Source organism: Notamacropus eugenii, chromosome 1 (assembly GCF_028372415.1).
Source record: "Notamacropus eugenii isolate mMacEug1 chromosome 1, mMacEug1.pri_v2, whole genome shotgun sequence".
Classification (NCBI taxonomy): Eukaryota; Metazoa; Chordata; class Mammalia; order Diprotodontia; family Macropodidae; genus Notamacropus; species Notamacropus eugenii.
The window spans coordinates 660,009,724-660,032,995 of NC_092872.1; the positions used below are offsets into that span (position 1 = coordinate 660,009,724).

Below are 23,272 nucleotides of genomic sequence, written 5' to 3' on the forward strand. Positions count from 1 at the left end.
CTAGGAACAGAGGATAGAAAGTGAAGAAAGGTAGGTTTAGGCTCAGTGTAAGGTAACACCTCCCAAGGATTAGCATGATCTAAATGTAGAGTGAGCTCCCTCCAGAGGTAGTAGGCTTCTGCTTACTGAGGGTCTTCAAGCAAAGGCTTGAAGGTATTCATGGGGGAATATTATAGGAGGTGATTCTTATTCTGGTCTGAGGTGGACCAAAGGACCAACTGGAAGGTCCCTTCTAAGTCCAATATCCAATAAAAATCTGTCAACTTGGTAAAATAAATAAGTTAAAGCAACAACAAAAGGTCCTAATTAAGCCCACTGAAAAAATGTCAGTGTATCTTATTTTGCATAATAGGTGGTAAACCTAAGGAATTTTCTGTATGCTAAGTTTGATACAGATTGAGAATATAAATGCCTGTCCCCAAAAAGGTCAAAATGTATTCACAGATTACAGATCCATGATAGGTTAGTTCAGGTATAAGTGGGATTAGATGACCACTGTGGTTCCTTCTAACTCAAAATTCAATTATTTTTAGGAAACTTAGATGTTTAGGAGAATATCTCTAACATTTGAGGTTCACGCCCACAAACCATCCCTTGGTGCCCTCTATCAGATGTAGGACCCTGGAATGAAGGGATCTGGCCAAGCATGGTCCAGTTGTCTGTTTAAAATCAATCCAACTAAATCACTTTGCATTATTAAAATACCACGTGAAAACACCAACCTGACTACATTTTTTTTTTACCTTTCAACCAGTAGTATTGGTCGTGTAGACAAAGCCTCAGCTGATAAAATTGACTAGATGTTTGAGGCTGTATGATTCCAAAGCATAGACTAAGAAGCACAGTGAAAGCATTTGAAATATCACAAAGAGGGAAAATAACTTGGAAAAACTGGATATTTACTTGAGTTTTTATCTGGCAACCGGTCTATCTTCCATACAATCGCCCTATAGGCACTCTCATATTTTGCTGTTCCCAGTGTGACCTGGATGACAGGTTCTGATTCTGGTTCATGTAAAGAGCCAAGGCATGTCCGGCGGTTCATTTTGGCCTTCAGGGACTTCTGTCTTTGGAGATTCATGGTCCAGAGCGCTTTGATCCACTGAGTAGGGACTGGAAAATGTATCATTATGTTGTCACAGAATCTCAAAGGACTACAACGGGTTGGGGACAAAACAGATGAGGTCATGTTGACAAAAGCCTGAAGCTCAACATATGCACCCTGGACAACCACAGCAGACTTCACCAAAAATGGAAGGTCCTCCCCATCGTATGATGTCTTGAAACGCATCAGCTCAAATCTACAAGCATCCAAAGGTGAAAACTTAATGATCCTCAACTGCTCAAACTCTTGTGCTTTCACACACTTGTGAAAATGGTAATCAAGAATTTCAATTCCTTTCTTTTCTGGGTCTCTCTCAAAATAGCGCTCATCCTTCTTCTGTAGCTCAAGGTCGTTTAAGGCTAAAAAGCATTCTGTATTTCCATTCACAAAGCAGAGGCAGTAGATGTGGGTAACAACAGCACTTTCAATTAGCCTTCCTTCTTTAGTGACTTTTCCCCAGAAGTTGTCCACAATTTCCAGGGAAATTTCTTGTTCTTCATAGTTTCTTTTTTGTTTGGAAAGAGGAGGGAGTTTCATCAGCTCCTCATCCACCACTGTCAAAAATTCAAGAAAATCATGGTAGTCTGTAGTCCCCAATTTTAACATCTGCTCTACTTCTGGCTCGTGAATTACTTCTGTCTTAGAATGGTACTTCCTTTTTTCTGTATACGTCACATGCTCAATCTTCACAGTGTGGATTTTCCCTGCCATGCTAAAGTTCTCTACCTTGGGTTCAGAGAGTCTGCAGTATGGGTCCAGCTGAAGTTCTTTAAATGGTTTCTCTAACCCTTTCTCATAGTACATTTGCAAAATGCCCCCAGGCAAGACTTTCAGGAATATTGGGCCCCACTGCCTAGAAGACATCATATTTTTCTTCTCAGGTATTCTAAGCATGAAGGACCACCCAACTTTCTGCTGACTTCTGAATAATGTATGAGGGACAAAGGAAGGTCTGCTGTCTCCAGTGTATAGACACTGCATAGACAGGTTTCCAATTGAGTCTGTAGCATTATCTGTAGCTTGCAGGTGTTCGAGTCTTTCACAGACATAGTTGAATGAACATTGATTGAGACTTTTCTGTTCAGGAGGTGCCATCTTTCTGGTGGACCTTTGATCTTTTCCCTCAGGGTCAAAAGTGAAAGGGGAGATGCTGGATAAAGATTCTTCTTTCCAAAATGGACTTGAAAAAGCACAGTCATCTTGAAAATACTGAAATTGTGGAAAGTTATGTTGAAGGCCTAAGATTTCAGACTGGTGAGGGTTCCTTTCATCGACAAGTTCAGTTTTGACATCTGGAAGCTTACACAGATGATCACTGGGTGTGGATGAATGGGCAGGATAATTGAGTTTAGAAGGGGGCAATGAAGACTCTGCCTCTGGTGTTGGAAGTGGGCTGTTTGAAGGCCATTCAGGAATAGGATAAAGTTCATGAATTCCCCCTGGTTTGGGAATACAAGGAAAGCCAGGGTAGTCTTTGGTAGGTGTGGAGAGGGGAGAATTACTTGGGGGCCCTGGGCTTAGGTAGAAGTCCACAATGGGAGAAGAAAGAGGGGTACCACTTGTAGAGGAAGAACCATAGGATTCCTTGAGGCCAGGGAGATTCAGCTTAAGTCCATTTGGTTTACAGATGCTGTGATTCTCCAGTGGAAAATTCTTTGATTTTTGAAGGGACTGAGAAAGTGGCTCATCATCAAATGTGACCCAGTTGGCTGGGTTAGCAGAATACATTTTGGAGGATCAAACAATGTACTTGTTGGTGTACCAGGCATGAAGTACCTGTTAAAAGAAAAAAAAATTACTAGATTTGTACCCATGTGGAAAAGTATCCAGATTTACATGCTATCTAACTTCATGGAACTAAAAACATAGGAGTACTTTTCTGTTCAAATTGATTTAACAATGCTTTATCACCATGCTACATGGGAAAGAATCGTAACTATACAGACCTGTGGTAGCTGCATTGTAAAGTGCAATCTAACTGCTCATCTAATGATGACTGAAATAAGTCAAGGCTTAGTCATTTTGTTTTTCATTAAGAACAGCAAAATCATAGACCCATACCTGACACCGCACACAAGAATAAAGTCCAAATGGGTACATGATTTAGGTATAAAGATTGATACCATGAATAAACTGGAGAAGCAAGGAATGGTATATTTACCAGATTTATGGAGAAGGGAAGAATTTTTTACTAAAGAAGAGATAGAAAGCATTATGAAATGCAAAATGGATAATTTTGATTACATTGAACTGAGAAGTTTTTGCACAACCAAACCCAATGCAACCAAAATCCGGAGGGATGTAGTAAATTGGGAAAGAATTTTTACAGCTAAGCTCGGGGATAAAGGCCTCATTTCTAGAATATATAGAGAACTGACTCAAATGTATAATCATACAAGTCATTCCTCAATTGATAAATGGTCAAAGGATATGAACAGGCAATTTTCGGAAGAAGAAATTAAAGATATCTATAATCATATGAAAAAACGCTCTAAATCACTGTTGATTAGAGAGATGCAAATCAAAACAACTCTGAGGTACCACATCACACCTATAAGATTGGCAAACATGACAGAACAAGAAAATGATAAATGCTGGAGAGGATGTGGGAGAGTTGGAACACTAATTCATTGTTGGTGGAGCTGCGAGCATCCAACCATTCTGGAGAGCAATTTGGAACTATGCCCAAAGGGCTACAAAAATGTGCATACCCTTTGACCCAGCAATATCGCTACTAGGACTGTATCCCCAAGAGATCATAAAAATGGGAAATATTTATAGCAGCACTCTTTGTAGTTGCCAAAAACTGGAAGTCAAGGGGATGTCTATCAATTGGGGAATGGCTGAATAAATTATGGTATATGAATGTAATGGAGTACTATTGTGCCATAAGAAATGATGAACAAGAAGACTTCAGAGAGGCCTGGAAGGACTTATATGACCTGATGTTGAGTGAAAGGAGCAGAACCAGGAGAACTTTGTGCACAGCAACGACCACAGTGTACGAGAGTTTTTTCTGGTAGACTTGGAATTTTGTAATAATGCAAGAACTTCTTTAAAAAAAATAATAAAATCCCAATGGTGGTTCTCTAAGGCAAAATGCCTTCCACACTCAGAGAAAGAAATATGGAAGTCATTCACAGAATGTAGCAGATCATGTTTGTGTATGTGTATGTTTTTGTGTATCATGTTTTGATTTGTTATATGATTTCTTCCATTTATTTTAGTCCGACTACATAGCATGACTATAGTGAAAATGTACTCAATAGGAAAGTATATGTAGAACCTATACAGAACTGTATGCAGGCGTGGGGAGGGAGGGGGGTAGTGGGGGGTAGGTGTGGGGGGGATAAAATCTCAATTGTATGGCAGTGATCGTTAAACATTAAAAAATAATTAAAATTAAAAAAAAAGAACAGCAAAATCATCAAAAATAGGTAAATTATGTGGCATGGCAATAATCCTGGGTTCTTTACAGATAAGCCAGTGGAAAGCCAGCTCAGGTGGGCTCTGACAAATTAAAATGGCTTCAAGTATGGCCCCAAGGACTGACTATGCCTGTCATTCATGGAAGAACCTAAGAAGACAAGGTCTTCACCAGCAATCAAATGATGAATTATTTGGCTATGATGATCCATGAATTAAATCAAAATACAAAAATGGCCCCCAGTTCTGTGTGGTCCTTTTATAACACCTAAAAATAGTAAGCTAACTGTTGGTACTCTGAATGCAAGATCTCTGTCAGTCATTAAGCAGTAATTAAGCACTTACTTTGTGCCACTAAGCACTAGGAATATAAAAAGTGGCAAAAGACAATTTTTGCCCTCAAGGAACTTACAATCTAATGGGAGAGACAACAAGCAAACAAACATATTCAAACAAGCTATATGCAGGATAAAAAGGAAACAATTACAAAAGGGAAGGCATTAGAATTAAGAGAGGTTGAAAAAGACTTCCTACAGAAAATGAAATGAGTCAAAATATTACTGGAGGAGCTAAGCTACAGTGATAGACATTTTTTGTTATAAACAAAGCTGACACAATAAAAAAGTTAGAGAAGAATAGAAGGATGGCTCACTACCTATCCTCAGAGTCATAAATAAAGCAATCTCTAGAGTTGGTTTCATTGCGTATCCAGAGTGAACAAGAAACATCATTTCATGGGACACTTGAACATATCTTATAGTGTTCAAGGGGAGAACAGACAAGGGGTAAAACAGAAGAGAGTTATAGCTTTTGTACTAACATCTGTTGCAGACAGGAGAGAAATTAGACAAAAAATTTGACAAGACTCTTCAAACCAAGTCAACATATGAAGAATAACCTTAAAACTTGAGGAATTTAATACTAGATAAGTTGGGCATAAGAGAATGGTGAAAAAATATACTAGATTTCCCAGGATTGGGGAAGAAGCAAATGGTTTCCAGATTTTACAGAAATCACATGCTTACACATCATGGATATTTTCCTCAAGAAGAGAGTCAGAAAATGACAAGAACTCAACAAAAAAAAAAAAATGAAATTGACTATATCTTAACAAAAACAGGAAATGACTAAGGGTATTTTCAGAATAAATTTTCTGTGTGCAGTAAGAACATCAAATTAGAAGGAATTGGAGGAGACAATATAAGCAACTGTAACTCCAATCTAACTTATTTAAACAATTTAACTCTGAAAATAGGAAATGGATGGAAGTAGTTATCATTTCTAAGGGAAGTCTAATAGACGTAAAACAATGCCACAAAGCAGACGCCCCCCCCAAAAAAGGCCTCAAAATGGCTCAGTCAGCAAATATTTGATTTTCCTGCCAAGCAGAGAGACATGGCAGCCAAGGATAACATCAGTTTAAAGTACAAGCTCATTTGCAAAACATAGCAGAGGAGGATGACAGAATATTATGAACAATATTATCTCATAAAACAGAAAAAGGTAATAAAGGGGGAAAATAAAGCCTATAGAAAACATGGCATAAGACCCAACTAAACAAGATTATCCCCAGAGTATTTGAGAATGAAATTGGAAGGAGGATAACAAAAATGTGAAATGGAACAGATTTGTCATGGAAGCCATAGTGGCCATTTCTCATCATTTTTGGCTATGGTCAAAACATCACCACATTTGGTCTTTAAACCCCCTTGGCACCTGTGGTATTGTACAGGAAGGAAAATTAAATGGGGAATGATGGCTAGGACTTGACCAAATAAAGACCAAAAAATGTGTTGGAGGCACAATTTTAAAGGCATTCAAAACAAGTTTCAAAATATCTTAATGATAAAATTCCAAAAGGAGAATCATTGACAACATTGATCTGGCTTCCTCCCTATGACTCTGAACGGTGGTGTGCCTTAATCCTGGGGTCACTTATCTAAAAATAGAAATCAGAGACTGAGCTGTTAGACTAGGTGCAAATTGTTTGGTATAGAGACCCTCAGGAATCCCTTGCTACCTACTTCTAGAAGTCCTCTGAAGCCTTGGGTGTAAAAGAAGAGTGAGCTGATGGACTTTGCAGTAAGTAAGATACATACCTCTAAGGCTAAGCAGCCATTCAGAGATTGAACACAAAAGGATCTGTCTTCATCCTTTATGTTACAGAAGATGGTTCCCCATTAAGGAGCCTATGCTAGGTGCCCTTGCTGCTTGTACTTTAACCTAAGGGAGGAAGCTAGACCCCTTTTGTGTGTCAAAGACCCCAGGACTATGGCTCACCACCTTCAATGTGACTCCAAGGAACTCAGTATGACCAAGCTGAAGAATATATAGGAGAGGAAGGAAGGAGTGGTGAGCATGATGAAATAAAGGGGTCTCCAAGTTTAACAACACAGTAGGAGTTTCTTAAAAGTGGTATGAAAGTGATAGGGATCACTCTTCCTCCTTTCCTCTCTCCTTTTCTGCCAAGAAAAGCTTGTTGAAGTTCTGAGGTCCAAACAGTGTTGTTTGGTTGCGTTGGACTCTTCGTGATCCTATTTGGGGTTTTCTTGGCAAAGGTACTGGAATGGTTTATCATTTCCCTATTCCCTATTTTATAAATGAGGAAACAGGCAAACAGGGTTAAGCCCAGGGTCACAAAGCTTGTCAGTGTATGAGGTCAACATCTGAACTCAGGTCTTCTTGAGTTCAGGCTCTTTGACTTATGCACTATACCAAACAATTTGGCCAATCTGTCTCCGAATCAAGGGACTAGTGGGGAACAATTGGTTTTCAATGCATACCTGCATTTCTTTTTTGCAAAGAAACATCTAACTCTAGAGATGTTTTTTGTTTTGGAACCATACTTATAGTCATATCAGACCACAGTATGTAGGTGTAGTGGAAAGAACACCGAAGTGGAAACCTGGACACCATTCTCATGTAAGAAATAATGAAGTTGAGCTAGAGATAACCTTTTTAGGTCCCTTCCACCTTCAATGGTTCTATGACACTTAGACTTCAGTGAGAAAAGCCAAACCACAAAGGTAGAATTTCTGTAACACCCAGCTACTTTTGCAACTGGATTTTAAACAGTGTCCAGAGGCCAGAGAGAGGCTTTCAGAAGTCATACGAGTCTGGGGGAAAAGAAGTCCCACAACATTCCACCCCTCCCTCAGTTAATGAAGATTCAACAAATTTAACTGCTCAAGCTTTGGAAAGAAATGAGGCCTCAAGTTGCAGAGGGGGAGTACACAGTACATATTGTATCTGCACCCTGGCACATTCCTGTGGGCATAGAAGCCCACAACAGAGGAGCTGCTGAGGTCACCAGCTCCCCGGGGGAATGCATTTCAGTGTCACTGCCCATTAGGGTAGAAGTACCATAAAGTCTCTTCCTTTCCAGCTCAAAGAGCAATGTGGCTCATTAGGTGGCTGTCAGAGACGCTTTCTGGCAGGAACCAGGCAACAGTGTTCTTCCCCCTTTCAAAAGAATTCAGCCAAAATAACTCCTCTGTTAGAGTGAGAGAGCATGAAAATATTTACTTTGGTAGGGTCTATTTTTTAAAAAGTGAGTCTCAGCTTCAGTCTCTTTAGAAAACATTCTACTCTATCCAATATTTGACTCTTTTTTTTTTGTTGATGTGACTAGAATTTGGATGTGTAATGTTTGCTTCTTGAGAGCTTGATGTCGATTTTCTCTATAATGAAGTATAACATGAGATTGATTTCTGGAAACCAGCCTTGAATACCTGCCTGTCTCGCTTCTTTACAGTCACTAAACAGTAACAGCCCTAATCTTTCTTGACAAAGTGGATGTCATCACGTTCTCTTCTCACTGGTGAAATCATATGCCCTTTGGGCACCAAACAAATGTAAACTGAACTGAACTGGATTTCATGCAAAGGAATTCAAGATTCAAAAGGAAAAAGCAAATTTTTTCTCCATTACACTAAAGAACACATTAAAAACTTCTCTAGTTCACATTCAGTTCTGATTGAACAGTTTGAGGGTTCTGGGTTTCAAGCCTGACAGTGTTATAAAGGAAGCTTTCAAAGTGGCATGCTTTGTTAAGCTAGTTAAAACTGAGTTGTCTTGTCATTTTCATCCTGCCTCTCCTCATTCCTTTCTGCTTTACTCACTTCCTCTACCTTTCCTTCTAATACCAGTCTCCCTTTCAATGCTTTCTCATCCCTTTTCCCAGCTCAGTCCTTAAAATGACCTCATCTTCCTATCACAGTCTCAAAGGCCCTCACACAGACTTGTTTGCCCAGGGTCAACAACCAAGCCAAAATCTCACAAATCCTCTTCTCCTTTTTCTTCTCTGACTCCAAGGAGAGAAGGTAAAAGTCACCTTTTTTGGAAGGGAGGGAGATGCCTATCAGAAGACCAAAGAGCCCTAAGAAGGGAAGGGCAATTGGATGTGAATTTGAAGCCCCAGCAGTAATCAAGAAATTCAAATCTAGCTCATTCCAGCAACAGTTTCTATCTGATGGTGATAGGTACATTTTCTCCCTTCTTTCTTCCAAATTGGTTTGAACTTAAACCTGTATCCCACAGAGCCTTTAGGCCAAAGAAATGGGTCTTTGTCAAATCAAAGCCTACACACTTATCAGTATGTACACTGACATATTATGGTATCTAAACTACAATCTACACTAGCCAAAAAATTCTTGGATCTCTCCTTAAGAACTGGATGCAACTCCACCCACCATACCTAGATCCTTTGGGAAGTCCATTTTCTTCCTTGAAGGCATCTTCTGCTTTTTTTTTTGCAATTTTTTATTTTTATTGACATCTCCTTTTACATCATCTTCATTTTCAAATATATCCCTCCCACCTGCCCTACCCAGCAAGTCTACCTTGTAACAAAAAAATAAAGGTGAAAGAAAAGCAGTTCAGGAAAATTAATCAGCACAACAACCCTGGCTGATAATATACGCAATGTCAAAAGTGTGTTTCAAGTTATTAGGGACAGAAATAGGGACTGAACTTAAGAGTCTGGTAATACAGGGAACTCCTGAATGAAGAAACTCCTACCAGTTCAAGGTGGTCCCTTTTCTGCAACCAATGAGTTGCCTGGAACACTGAGTGGTTAAGTAACTTGCCCAGAGTCACAAAGTCAGTATATGTCAGAGGTAGGAAAACCAGGTCTTCCTGTCCCCGAGGTCATCTCCCTATTCATTATACCTCTCTGAATAAGTATCAATTATTAATAATAACTTTCTCACAATTCAAGTGATCACTCTAGATAATTTTGAAAACATTTGGAACCACAGTGGAGATGATCCCGAACAAAACTCTGCCATGAGGATAAGTTGCCAAAAGGTCTGTCCCCTACAGTCAAAGCTCAAAAAGGAGAGTGTTGGTAGCACTCTTGAGATAGTACATGCTGAAATATTAGAGGTTTCTGGGGTAGATTAGCTTGCATTTGGAATTAATTATGGACATAATAGGCAGTTTTCAGATGAAGAAATTGAAGCTATCTATAGTTATATGAAAAAAATTTTTAAATACTTTAAATACTTTTATTTTTTATTTTTATTTTATTATTATTATATATAATTATATATAATATATATCATATAAAGTTGTGATATATTATATATAATATATATTATACATATATAAAAAATAATATATTATTATAATCATTATTATTAAATATTTAAATACTTTAAATCACTATTGATTAGAGAAATGCAAATTTAAAAAATTCTGAGGTACCACTTCACAGCTCTCAGATTGGCTAACATGACAGAAAAGGAGAATGATAAATATTGGAAGGGATGTGGAAAAACTGAAACACTAACGCATTGTTAGGCAGCTAGGTGGCATAGAGGATAGAATGCCAGGTCAGGAACCAGAATGACTCATGTTCAAATCCAGTCTCAGATATTTATTAGCTGTTGTGACCCTGGGCAAGTCACTTAACCGTGTTTGTCTCAGTTTCCTCATCCATAAAATGAGCTGAAGAAGGAAATGGCAACCTATTCCAGTATCTTTGGCACCCCTCACCCCCCCAAAAAAACCCCTAAATTAGGACACAGAGAGTTGAACTGAACAATGCACCGTTGGTAGAGTTGTGAACTGATTCAATCATTCTGAAGAGCAATTTGGAACTATGCCCAAAGGGCAATAAAACTGTGGACACCTTTTGACCCAGGAATACTACTACTAACTCTGTATCCCAAAGAGATCTTTAAAAAGGGAAAAGGACCAATTTATACAAAAATATTTATAGCAGCAATTGGAAATTGAGGGAATGCCCATCAACTGGGGAATGGCTGAACAAGTTGTGGTACCTGAATGTGATGGAATACTATTGTGCTATTAAAAATGATAAGCAGGATGCTTTCAGAAAAACCTGGAAAGACTTACATGAACTGATGCAAAGAGAAATGAACCGAACCAGGAGAACATTGTTCACAGTAACAGCAGTACTCTACAATGAAGAATTGTGAACGACTTAGCTATTCTCAGTAAACCTGATCCAAGACAATCCCAAAGGACTTATGATGAAAAACACTATCCATCTCCAGAGAAAGATCTAAATGTGGATCAAAGCATACTATTTTTCACTTTTTTATTGATTTTTTTCCTTTTGGTCTGTGTTTTCTTTCACAGCATGACTAATATGGGAAAAAAATTGTTTAAAAAACTCATTCATAGAGGCAAGCCCTCACAAATTATGAAGGTCATCTATGTGCTTTTTACCACATATTCTCTATGGATGTTAGTCTGTGGGAAAGAGAAACTCTGGACTTGTTGCCTCAGATGGTATTTCCCAAGGTTATTCAAGCACAATAAAATATCTTCACACTGATTTGGGACCCTAGCTAGAATCCCTACTCAGGCAACTCTTGTTATATAACCCTAGCCCTTCACATTCCCTGCTCCTTTTCACAACTAACATGGAATATTTATAGTGAAAAATTCTTTAGAAGATAAACATAACTCTCCAATGAGCATGCTCTGGCAGCCCCTCCCTTCCTCCAATGACAGCCTCTATTCAATGACTTACTTCTAAAATATTTTGTGAACTGAAAAAGAATGACACCCCCTCCCCCAAGTTTCCACATCTGTTCTACTTCACAGTTCCCATCTGTTGTTGTTTTGTTTTTTTGTCAAGCATCAAACAAAAGAGTGGACAAGAAGTTCTACCTTTCCTTGCAGATGTTTTTCAAAAGCCGATCAGGTATTTATTTGGCTGTTCCATCTGTACATACCTTGTGTCACTTGCAACTAATATGCTTTATGCTCTTTCACAGTGGGTCTATGGTCCCCACATGGACTGTGGGTATGATGAGGTTCCCTTCCCATGTCAACACAACAAGAGCCTTGGCTTTGGAATATCTCTGTCAGGTACCCAGTACATGCTAATGCCAAAGTTATATTTTTAAAAAGTGGAAATATTAAAAAGTCTCTAACAGTAGTGTTCTGGTATCAGCCCCCAACTAAACTGGAGGACTAACTTTCTCTTCAGCAGGTTTCATGGAGGCCCTGAAAACTTTGACCCCAGATACACCCACTTGTTTGGTGGGAAATCAACCCAAAGCTTTGAGTGCTGAATTTAGCCCATTATGACTGTGACTTTTTTTCCTGTAACAAAGGTTATGATTTGGTGAAAGAATACTTTAATGGTGAATAAGGAATTAGCAGATTCTTTCCTTTGCCAGACTATCAAACAATTATATTGTAATCAGTTTGGAGCTGTATTGGCATCACCTAACATAACTGATGTAACATTCATTGGCTGCCATTCCCTTGTGTGCCTCAGGAAGCAAGACATATACGTAACTCAGAGGCCTTCCAACATGGAAGAAAAAAATGTTAAAAATAAAATGACAGAACTCAATCTATGTATCTATGCACTTATGTGTCTATCTGTATGTTTATAGAGAGGGAGAAAGACAGACAAGGAGTGAAACAGAAAGACAGAGAAACAGAGCACTCAGAATTAAGAAATGTATAAAGTTATTTCTTGGCACCCTAAATACTTCCATTCAAACACAAAAAAAACCCAAACCTGACAGCAAAAATCTAAGGGGTGGCTAAAGGTCTGCAAAACTAACTCTTCATCTTAAGTACTAAGAAAACACAGTTCTTATGTCATTATTAGCACATATATTTTGCAACCCATAATATTTAATCACAAACACATGTATTATTTAGCTCAGCTATGTGACAGGAAATACCATTTTTACAACATTAAATGACAAAACAACCCCTACCCCACTTGCCTTCAGAGAGAAAGCTTAAAACTCAAATCCCCAGACCCACTTCATTTGCTCTCTCTTAATTCTACCCAATGTGGCCCCATTAACTCTCACTTTTCCATGCTTAACTTGGGTTCTTGCTATTGTTTTGAACATGTTTTACTCTTGGTTTATTTCCTGAATTTCAAATGCCAAGTGGACAGATGGCAAGTCAATCCCGAACATCTCTGGGACACATGTCCTCGGGTGGCTGACAGAGAGGGATTAGGGCCAAAACCGCATTCCATTTCCATTGCCATCTTCAATGGCGAACATGCAATTACTTGAGGCTCTGAAGTAGACTCTCTACAGATACACCAAGGAGAAGACAATAACCCAAGAGAAGGGAATAATTTAAAGGAAAACTGTCCTAATACAGGGTTTCATTGTTTTCCATTTGAGACTTTCACATGGAGTCTGGTATCAACTGGCACTACCTCTCAGTACAGTACTTATCAATATCTATCACCATCATTCATTCAACAAGTTTTTACTAAGGACCTACTAGAAGTATCTGAGAGATAGAATGGTATAGTAGGTGGGAATACTGGTCTGGGAACCAGAAGAGATATGGATCCATGGTCATTCCTTTTACTCAATAAACTCCAGTGTCTCCCATTTACCTCTAAGATCAAAAATAACTTTCTCTTTGGGGCACTTAAAGCTTTTCACAACTTGACCCCACACTACCTTTCCAGCTTTATTACAAATGATTCCAACTCCATATTCTCTACAATCCAAACTTCTTGCACACCTGGAATACACTGTTCACTATTTCCTTGTGAATCTCTGATTCCTTCAAAAATTAGTCAAAGAGCCACCTCAGGAGCATGAGGTCCTAGTTGCTCCTAGGTTGCCACTACCTCCTACCTACTTTAGTTCTTATTAGTTTTATATATCTAGAAATATGCATATTGCCTCCACCATTAGAGATTGCAGCTCCTTAAGGGCAGGAATTATTTTGCTTGTCATCTTATCCCCAAACCTCGAACAACTCCTGGCAAAATAGTCTGGTACAGAGTAGGCACTTAATAATTGCTTGTTAAGTGATTCATTAGAAGCTTACCATGTACCTTTAGGAAGTTATCTAATACCTCTGAGTCTCACTTTTCTCATCTGTACCTGTCTTATATGATTATTTTTTTTGTAGGTCAAATGAGATCATGTATACAAAGTGCTCTGTAAACCTTAAATATAAATGCCAGTTACTACCCATTACTCTAGGTCCAGCCCTATGCTAGATATGGGAGAAAAGAGAACTAAGAATGTGCCCCTTTTGACTTTAGGGAAGCCTAAGATCATAAAAAGAAAAAAATAAACAGAGACATTCAAAGGTAAAGCAAAAATCCTTTAATGTGTAAAGGAATCATTTCACAACTGAGTACAAAAAGGTCAGAAGGGACAATGAACTCAGGCCTAAGGACAGAACAGCCTTTGTCCCTAGATAAAAGATCCCAAGAAGAGTCTGGGAAAGGTATATACCCAAGGAGCCAGTCCAGCTGAGCAGCAGGAAGACCTTGACATGAAGGCCCCACAGTTCCTGGGCTGTGACCTGCTTTGGCCATGAGTGTTCCCTACATGTGTACCCATTGTACTACCAATGGTTGTCTATTTTGTTATTTTGATGCCATCCAAAGACAGGGATTGTCTTTTGCCTTTGTTTGTATCCCTAGCATGTAGCATAGCATCTGGGACTTACTAAGTTACTTTATAAATGCTTATGAACTAACTGCCCCATCCTTGCTTACTTAGGGTCTGGCAATCTGTCACGCTGACACATGGGCAGCAGCAGAATAGAGATGGCCTGAGAAAGCAGAGCTAGGAGTCCAATTTTCCTTCTGTGATCCTCTCTAGCCCTTGCGTGGTCATGAACTCTTCCCCTACTCAAAGATCTGGTGGGTAATTTCTTCTTTACTCCTCTGATTTATTTATGAAAACACCTTTTGTGTCTAAGTTGTGTATCTATTTAGAGCTTATCTTGGTGAATGGTGTGAGATGCTAGGAGATGTATAATTTCTTCCAGAATGCTAACCCCACAGTTTTTTGTTGAAGAAATGAATTATTACTCTAATGGTTGAGATCTTTGGGTTAATCAAATACTATTCTGTTGGATTAATTTGATTCTGAATACTGCATACCTAAGTATTCACAAACAAAAAATGAAGCACCTAGACAGCACACATAATTGATTTTCCTGATAGAATCAGGAAAGGTATTTTTTTGTTTGTTTGTTTTCGAATGCCTTGTTCAACTGCCAGTTACATGTAAAAGACAGGTTTGAAACAGAAGAATTACAGAGCAGGTCCCTCCCAGTTCTAAATCTGTTGTCTCATTATTCTGCCAGTTATCCATTTCAAGATTTGAACTTTATTAACCCCTCTTCCACTAAGTTTAATGCTCTACCTGCTCTACAGCAGCTGCGTCCATCATTTTCCTTGTTACTGCTATTATCCAAGACTTGGCTCGAGCTCACTGTGCTCCGTCTCTAGACTCCTCTCTGGGATTTTTGGCCTTCTCTTTCCAGCCCTCTGTAGACTTTCCCAACCACCAGCTGTTTCTGATTATTTTACTTTTGGTAAGATAAGATTCCCACCTCCTTTGTGGACCACTAAACTTTATGCAGACTCCAAATCAGGCACAGATGAGGTTAAGGAGAGCCAGGGTTTTCCCTGAACTTTTCACGGTGCCTCTCCACATGCTCTCTGGCTACTGGAAGGAGGCATCCAGGCATGGGAAAGGAAACAGTGACACGTGTCACATGCTGTGACCCTGCCACCCTGCTTGGGCAATTCCTTAAATTCTTTTTGCTCTGTCCCTGTGGCAGCAGAACTAAGTGAATAAACAAATATACAATGAATTACAGCTGTGGGATCACAGTGTTTAGAGCTAGGAAAGATTATAAAGATCATCTAATCCAAGCTCCTCATTTTATAGATGAGAAAATCAAGCCCCAGGGAAATAAAGGGACTTGACCCAAAGTGAGTAAGTGGCAAAGCAGAGCTTCGAACCCAAGGCCTCTGATTCTAAATCCAGAGCTCTTCTCTACTACCTGCTATTTAAATCACTAGAAATAAACTAATGGACTGTGTGAAATGAATGGAGTGCTCAGAGTTAGGTGGGATTAGCCTGGAAAGGCTTCTTGGAGGCAACGATTTTTAGCAACAACTTAGAATTTAAAAATTGCACCTTTGAAAGAGGACTAGGGGAAGGCCTAGAATCAAAAGGGGTGGGCATTCTAGAAGGCTTGCTTCACAGAAGAGATAGATCATGAGACAAAAGATTCTCTGCAATTATTCGGATTGTATGTTTTAAAAAAGACATTGGTCCTTTGCCACTAGGAAGTGACAATTAAATGGGAAACAAAACAGATAAGGAGGCTGGCAACCCCAAGATCAATAGGTCCTGTCCTATTATGCTGCTAAGATCTACTTTCTACCTAGCTTGTAGCAAAATCCTAGGCTCCCTATGTCTACTTTAATGCTGCTGGGCAGACAGCATGCTGGGAGAGGGCTGTATCTGTAAGAGCTTCATCACCACTTTCTTCCTCATTTTGTATACATTGCATGTGGGCTCAGAAGCACAAGCCATGTTTAGGATCTGGTGTTCTGTCATGCTGACATGTGGGCAGCAGCAGAAATGAGATGGCCAGAAAAAACAGGACTCCATCTCACTTTCTGTGATCCTCTCTATCCCTTGCTTGGTCATGAATTCTTTCCCTTGTCATAGATCTGGTGGGTAATTTCTTCCTTGCTCCTCTAATTTACTTATGATATCACCCTTTATGTCTAAGACTTAGTCATGTATCCATTTAGAACTTGTCTTGGTAAATGGTATGAGATGTTAGCAGATGCATACTTCCTTCCAGAGTGCTTTCCAGGTAATCCAACAGTTTTGTTAAGGAATGACTTTTTACTCCAATAAGGTCTTTGGGTTAATCAAATACTATTCTGTTGGGTTTACTTGCTTCTGAATACTATATTACTCATCTCTTCTGCTGATCAACCTCTCTATTATTTAATCGGTACTAAGTAATTTTGATGATTATTGCTTTATAGTATCAGTTAAGATACGGTACTACCGGGCCCCCTACCATCCCATTTTTTAAAAATTTCATCATATTAAAAAGGGTTTGCATAAACAAAATGCTTCAAAAAATAAAATGCAGTTAAAATTAGAAAAGAAAATGGTAAATGGGGGGAAGAATCTTTTCAGCAAGTTTCTCTGATAAAGAATTCATTTCCAAGATATAGAGGGAACTGATCCAAATTGTTGATGGGCTATGACCAGTTATTCTCTAAAGCCATTTGGAAATAGGCCACAAGTTATAAATTGTGCATACCCTTTGATCCAGAGATACCACTTCTATATCTATACCCCCAGAGAAATCAAAGAGGGAAAGGATCCATATAAACAAAAATATTTATAGTAGTTTTTTGTAGTAGCACAGTACTAGAAACTGAGGGGTTGTCCATCCATAGCTGAACAAACGATGGCATGTGATTATGATAGAATACCACTGTGCTTTAAGAAATTACGAAAGGGATAGTTTCAGAGAAACCTGCAAAATCTTGTGTGGACTGAGCAGGAAGATTCAAAAAGACGAAGCGAAATAGAATATGCATTCAACAATTCCTCAAACTGCTTTATATTTTGATGAAGTTTAAATATAAATCTCACAGAAGAGTATAATAATAGTTATAGGTGAAGTTACTGAATTCTATTTTAATTCTGTCCATGCACACTTGTGAGTGTTTGGGGTTCATATTTCTTATGTGTGTAGGAAATAAACACTTTTCCTATACCTCACTTATATTTTACAATTAATACCATTATACTGCCTCCTTTGGGGAAACTTTAGCCAACACCTAAGCTTTAAATAAATCATACTGGGGTACTGAGGTGGGGAAATATGGCAAGTTAAAGAGTGAAAACCACTCATTCAAGGATTGGCTCCCCCTTAATGGAAAGGAAGAGGGAGATTACCCAGATCCTCCAAATGTCTGTGTTGTATTAGCCTTAAGTAAGTAAGTAATACTGATCATCTCAAGAACCATAAGTTCCAGTACCAGAGTACAACAGCCCCACTGGAACAAACTTGATCTTTGCAACTCCTGAGATCCCCTCTCCTCCAAATCACCTGATATCCTGTTCCTATTATTCAACCTCTCAAAGAGAAAAAGTGACTGAGCAGCCTCCCCTGATAGGCCCCCTTTGGCACCTATAATGTTGCTCTAAGGCTGTGTGATATCCTATATGTATGCATATCCTTTTTTCTCCTTGGACTTGCTATCCATCTTGCAAGAATCAGTTGAGCTAATTAAAAATTTTATCATCTAGCCTTGCTTCTTGATTTATTGACCTCTAGTCAAATATACCAAGATGGGAACAATTACTCTCCAGAAGGATCTTAGGACCTCTGCCTTGAAGAATTTCCTAACAGATTGATTAAAGGATAATACCCTAAAGCAAGTTATCAATTGACAATTGCCAGTTTTACAGAGCCTGTCAAGTATGTGAGTCACATTCTCAACCCAGAGAATATAAAAGTGCTACTGAATTAGCCATGTCAAAAGAACTGTCAAGACTTTTCTAGGCCATAATGGTTATTATCATAAATTTGCTAGGAACTAAGAGACTAATGCTAAGCCACTGAATGACCTTATTCCAACAAATATAATTGAAGAGGCACTAACAGATGGGTGAAAAACGCAAAGATGTCTTAAAATCCACAAAGTCCTTTGAAGACTGAAGGACAAACACATGAAAAAGCTTTTAAAGATTTGGCAAATTGTCTCACATGTGCAATACCATTAGGCTATGCAGACCCAAAAGAACCTTCTGTCATGTATACAGATGCCACTTTAGGCATTTGGTTTAGAAAAGATCCTATATCAAGAAAGTGCTGGTGACTAAAAACTAGTTGAATTTACCAGCAGCGGCTTGAGCCATGGGAAACTCATCACCCCATACAAAACCCATAGTTCTTGGTTCTGATGTGATTCATCACTGAGAAGTTCAAACACTGTATAGAGTAAAGTTATGAACAGATTGACAACAATCTACTGACATGTTCTGACCAGTGCCAGGCTAGCTGCTACTTGCCAGATATAGGTAGCAGCACCAGCTACCTACAAACTCAACATTCACTAGAGCTAAGGAAGATGCAAATATTTTGTCTTTAAGGCTCCGTAGCACTGAAGTTTTGTGTTATTTGAGAAAGAAGAAAGGCTCAATATAATATCCAAAGAGCTGAAATACAAGTAAATTTTGGTACAGCTGAAAGTTTAAGACTTCCACTGGATGATATGGCAGTAGCACATACAAGCCTTGTTTCAACGATCTATCCTTCTTTACCTCAGTTGTCTGTGGTGGATTAATGGCAAAGAAGGTTGATGAAGGACTGAGAAAAACAATACAAGTCAAGAAGCAAGACAGTGATAATCAGTCAAGAGACTCGAGTGCCAGTCCCTTGAAGGCACTGCATTGTTGAAAAATAGCAGAGCCAACATTATGAATCTTTACTATTTTGAACTCTTTAAGCCAGCAGAGAAAGGGATCCTTGTGTATCTGGGATGTGCCTCTGGCAAAAAAAAAAAAAAAAAAGCCACTCTGACTTTATCTCTGTCTATCTCTGGACAGCATTCTCTATCCTCAGAGAAGGAAGTGAAAGGAAATACGGTGGAGACAAGAGACAAGAGCAGAGAATCCTGCCTCTGAGTCAGATTTGTGGGACAAGACAGCATTATTTAGGAAGGCTCAGCTCTTCTCCCTTCCTGTTAGGGGCTGACAGTTGGGCAGGTCTGTGAGCAGTGACTTACAGGTGGTCAAATTTTCCCTCCCCAGCACCACCTAGAGGTTACAATAGTATATTATATATAATAGTATTATCAGTATAGTATGTTAATATAGTATAGTGTATAGTACATAGTATTAGTATAACAGTATATCATAGCATCCCAGAAGCTAAGGGAGGAATCTCAAAAAAGAGGACAATAATTAACAACGTCATAAGTTTCAGAATGGTCTCCGGACCCAGCAGTTAGGTATCTGTGACTCTTAAGAAAAAAATGTTTGCACAGAGCAGGAAAGGAAACCACACTGGGGGAAGGGAAGAGATTAACAGCGAGGAAATTAAGTATAAAAGTATTCATTGTAGTAACATGTGTGTGTGTCCTAGTTTCTCCAATATACTGAGGGTTCCCTCAGGACAAGGACCCCCCATTTCCTTCTTCCCCTGTTTATTTTCCCCACCATACCCGGTAGCAAACTCTTGGACACCGTGGGCTCTCAGACTGTGTTACTTAATAGCTAGGCACCCAGTATAATATTCTGCCTCTGAATTATCGGGTAGTGTGGCTGTTTTTCAGTATCACAGTGACAAAATAAAGTGTGTCTTAGTACTTTCCACTCTCATAGAAATCTTATTCACTCCTACACAGAGGAAAGAATCAAACTAGATATGTTAGAGCCATGCTTGAAAACAAGGGCTGTCTTTCAGGGGTGATGCTTGATATTTATGCCCCTGTGGGCACTACTGTGGAATGAAAGGGGGAAAAAAAGCTCAAAGGAGAAAGTAAGATCAGAAAGGGCATTATCCTGGCAAATGCCCTGACTGGCAGCCCATGGTCATTTTGGATCTACATTTCTTAAAGGCACCAAGAACATGAAGCTGAGATGAAATTGACAGAAGAATGTTTGGGCCAGATCGCTCATTCTGGAATATGCAGTTCTCCTTCCCGCCCCCTTCTCTCCCCATCCAAACCCTATAGTAAATAAAGAAGGGGATAAGCTAAGTCTTAGAATATTAAAATATCTTACAAATGGATTTTCTGCATCTAGGCCTTTGTGTGAAAACTCAAAAATGTATTGAATAAGAAAACTCAAACAATTTATCCTAATTACTGTGTAATTCTCTTCTGTATTGAATGAGAAGGCAGGGAGTAAAAGAAGCCCAGGTTTATTTTGCAAAATAATTTTCCAATTACACACATTATATACAGACTTAAAATTTCTACGGTATAGGAGGAGATAGAGATTATGAGCTAGAAGAGCTGCTTTAGAATTTCCACATTACATATGCCTAATATATTTCCTTCCTTCCAGCTTTTATTTACTGAGCACCAGCATCTGTATATGACACTACTCAAGGAACTTCCCAAGAAGATGAAGTTTAAAAAATATATAGAACTTTCTCTCAAGGAACTTATTAGACTCTAGTAGGAGAAAGAAAGTAAATACACAAATAAGGCAAAATATGACTGGTACCATTAGAAAGATGTGGAAGAAATGATGGACAGACTTCAGAAAAACCTGGAAAAACTTATATGAACTGATGCTGAGTGAAGCAAGCAGAACCAGGAGAACGTTATACACAGTAACAGCCATAGTGCGCAAGGACTGATTTTGATAGACTTAGCCCTTCTCAGCAATGCAAGGACCTAAAACATTTCCAAAGGACTCATGATGCAAAATGCCATCCACATCCAGAGAAAGTACTGAAAGAAGCTTCTCTTTTGTTATGTTTTGTTTTGTTTTTATCATGGTTTCTTCCATTCACTATAATTCTTCTATGCAACATGACTAATGTGAAAATGTGTTTAATAGGAATGTATGTGTAGAGTGCATATAAGACTGCATGCGGTCTAGGGGAGGGAGGGGTGGGAAGGGGGAGAAGATTTAAAACTTATGGGAGTGAATGTTGAAAACTGAAAACAAATAAATTTGGGGGAAGAAAAGAAGATATGATTTTAAAAAAGAAAGCTGTGGAAAAAGAGGAACAAGCATTTATTAAGCACCTAGTATGTGCCAGCATTGTGCTAAGTACTTTATAAATATTACCTTATCTGATCCTCACAACAACCCTGGGAAGTATATGCTATCATGATCTCCATTTTACAGCTGAGGAAACTAAGGCAGACAAAGATTAAAGGATTTACCCAAGGTCACATAGCTATTAACTGTCTAAAGCTGGATTTGAACTAAGGTCTTCCTGATTCCAGGTCCAGCACTCTACCCATTGTACCACCTAGCTGCCTGTATGTGGACAAGATTTTATGTAAGTTTAGAAGACAGAGAGGTTACACCTAGGCATGGGGCAGAAGTCATAAAACTTCTAAAAGTTTTGTGTTCTAAAACTTCATGAAAGCTTCACATAAGTCACATTTGACATTGAGAATAAACATGGGATTGGGCATTCAGGCAAAGGAAATAGCACAAATAAAGGTGCCTTTACTGATTTTTCAATGTCTGTGGCAAATGTTAGTTACCTCCAAAGCAAGGGAATTTCTCTTGATTGGCAAGAGCATATTAAAAATACATGCAATCAATGGTCAGTTATCCATCAGCTGGTAACCCCTGTGTCTGGGATTCCCTCTTCTGCTGCCCAAACAAATCCAGAGACTGAGCACAGGACCATGCTGCAGGTCACTGGTTAAAGGCCATCATACTGTGTGTTGTACATTCCAAAGCCAAATATAAGTGATTTCATTGTTCTGATGTTTTGATTTATTCATGCCTTGTGTTGAACCGCTGGTCTTAGGAGTGAGTCGCAAAGGGAATGACATGGGTGAAGGGAAGGAGAAATGGAGGGGGTACAAAGGGTTGCTTTTGGGACAATCCATGTGTATACACAATATCTAAATCCTACACTATTCTGAAAAGTGAATATGACTATATTATAGGTTACTTTATTTTTATTTGTGCTTCTTTGCAATTTTCATTGATAGCTAGGAGTTAAATTTTTATACATGCATACACACACACACACACATGTATGCCTTATGACGAATCCAAGTTGGACAATTTTTCATTAAGTAGGATCCTGTTTACACTTTTAGTATGAAGGACAAAAAGTTAATTTAAGATCCTGTACCTTGAATGCAAATATAAATACCAAACATGTTAAATTCTTCTAGATCTCTACTACAAAATAATTATTTATGAAATTCACACATATTAACACTGAATGAATCACCAGAGGTTTCAGTGGAATCAGTGTATCTCATTTAAATCCAGTAACACCTGACCAAAGAAGTACAAATAGGAACCTAATTAATGAATTCACTATCCTTTCCTACTGTAGATATTTGTCCACATTCAATTGTTACCTCACTGGGCCCTAGTGAGTCCTAAGATCCAGGTTAAATTTAGGAAATCTTGAAACTAGGCATGCCTTTGCTCCCTTCCTTCTAAAACCACTTAAAAGAACATCCTGAACCCTACAGCCAAGTCTACACTGGGGCTAACTTTCCTGCACAGCCCTGCTTTAAGGCACATACCACCCTTCAATGCAATCCAAAGCACAAGTACACTCTCTTTTAAAGCAGGATTTAGAGCTGAAAGGGATATTGAAAAACATTCCCATTTAAGTCCTTATTTTACAGTTAAGGCCCGTAAAAATGATTTGCACAAAGTCAAATAGATCTTGAATAAGCAAATGACCAAATATGTTGGTGTGTTTTTCTGTCTCCTTGACATATTTCCAAATTCCATTTACTCTTGCCAT

General features: G+C 38.7%; 1 protein-coding gene across 5 annotated transcripts in view; it reads right to left on the reverse strand.

Annotated features, from left to right (window-relative positions):
- STON1 (stonin 1) overlaps positions 1-23,272 on the reverse strand; it is a 64,497-nt gene that overhangs the window by 21,132 nt on the left and 20,093 nt on the right. For all 5 annotated transcript variants that reach the window (XM_072635632.1, XM_072635636.1, XM_072635635.1 and 2 more), the window contains exon 2: positions 904-2,881. In XM_072635632.1, the coding sequence (XP_072491733.1) occupies positions 904-2,833 (1,930 nt within the window). In that variant the 5' untranslated portion in view covers positions 2,834-2,881. The remainder of the gene's footprint in view (positions 1-903; positions 2,882-23,272) is intronic.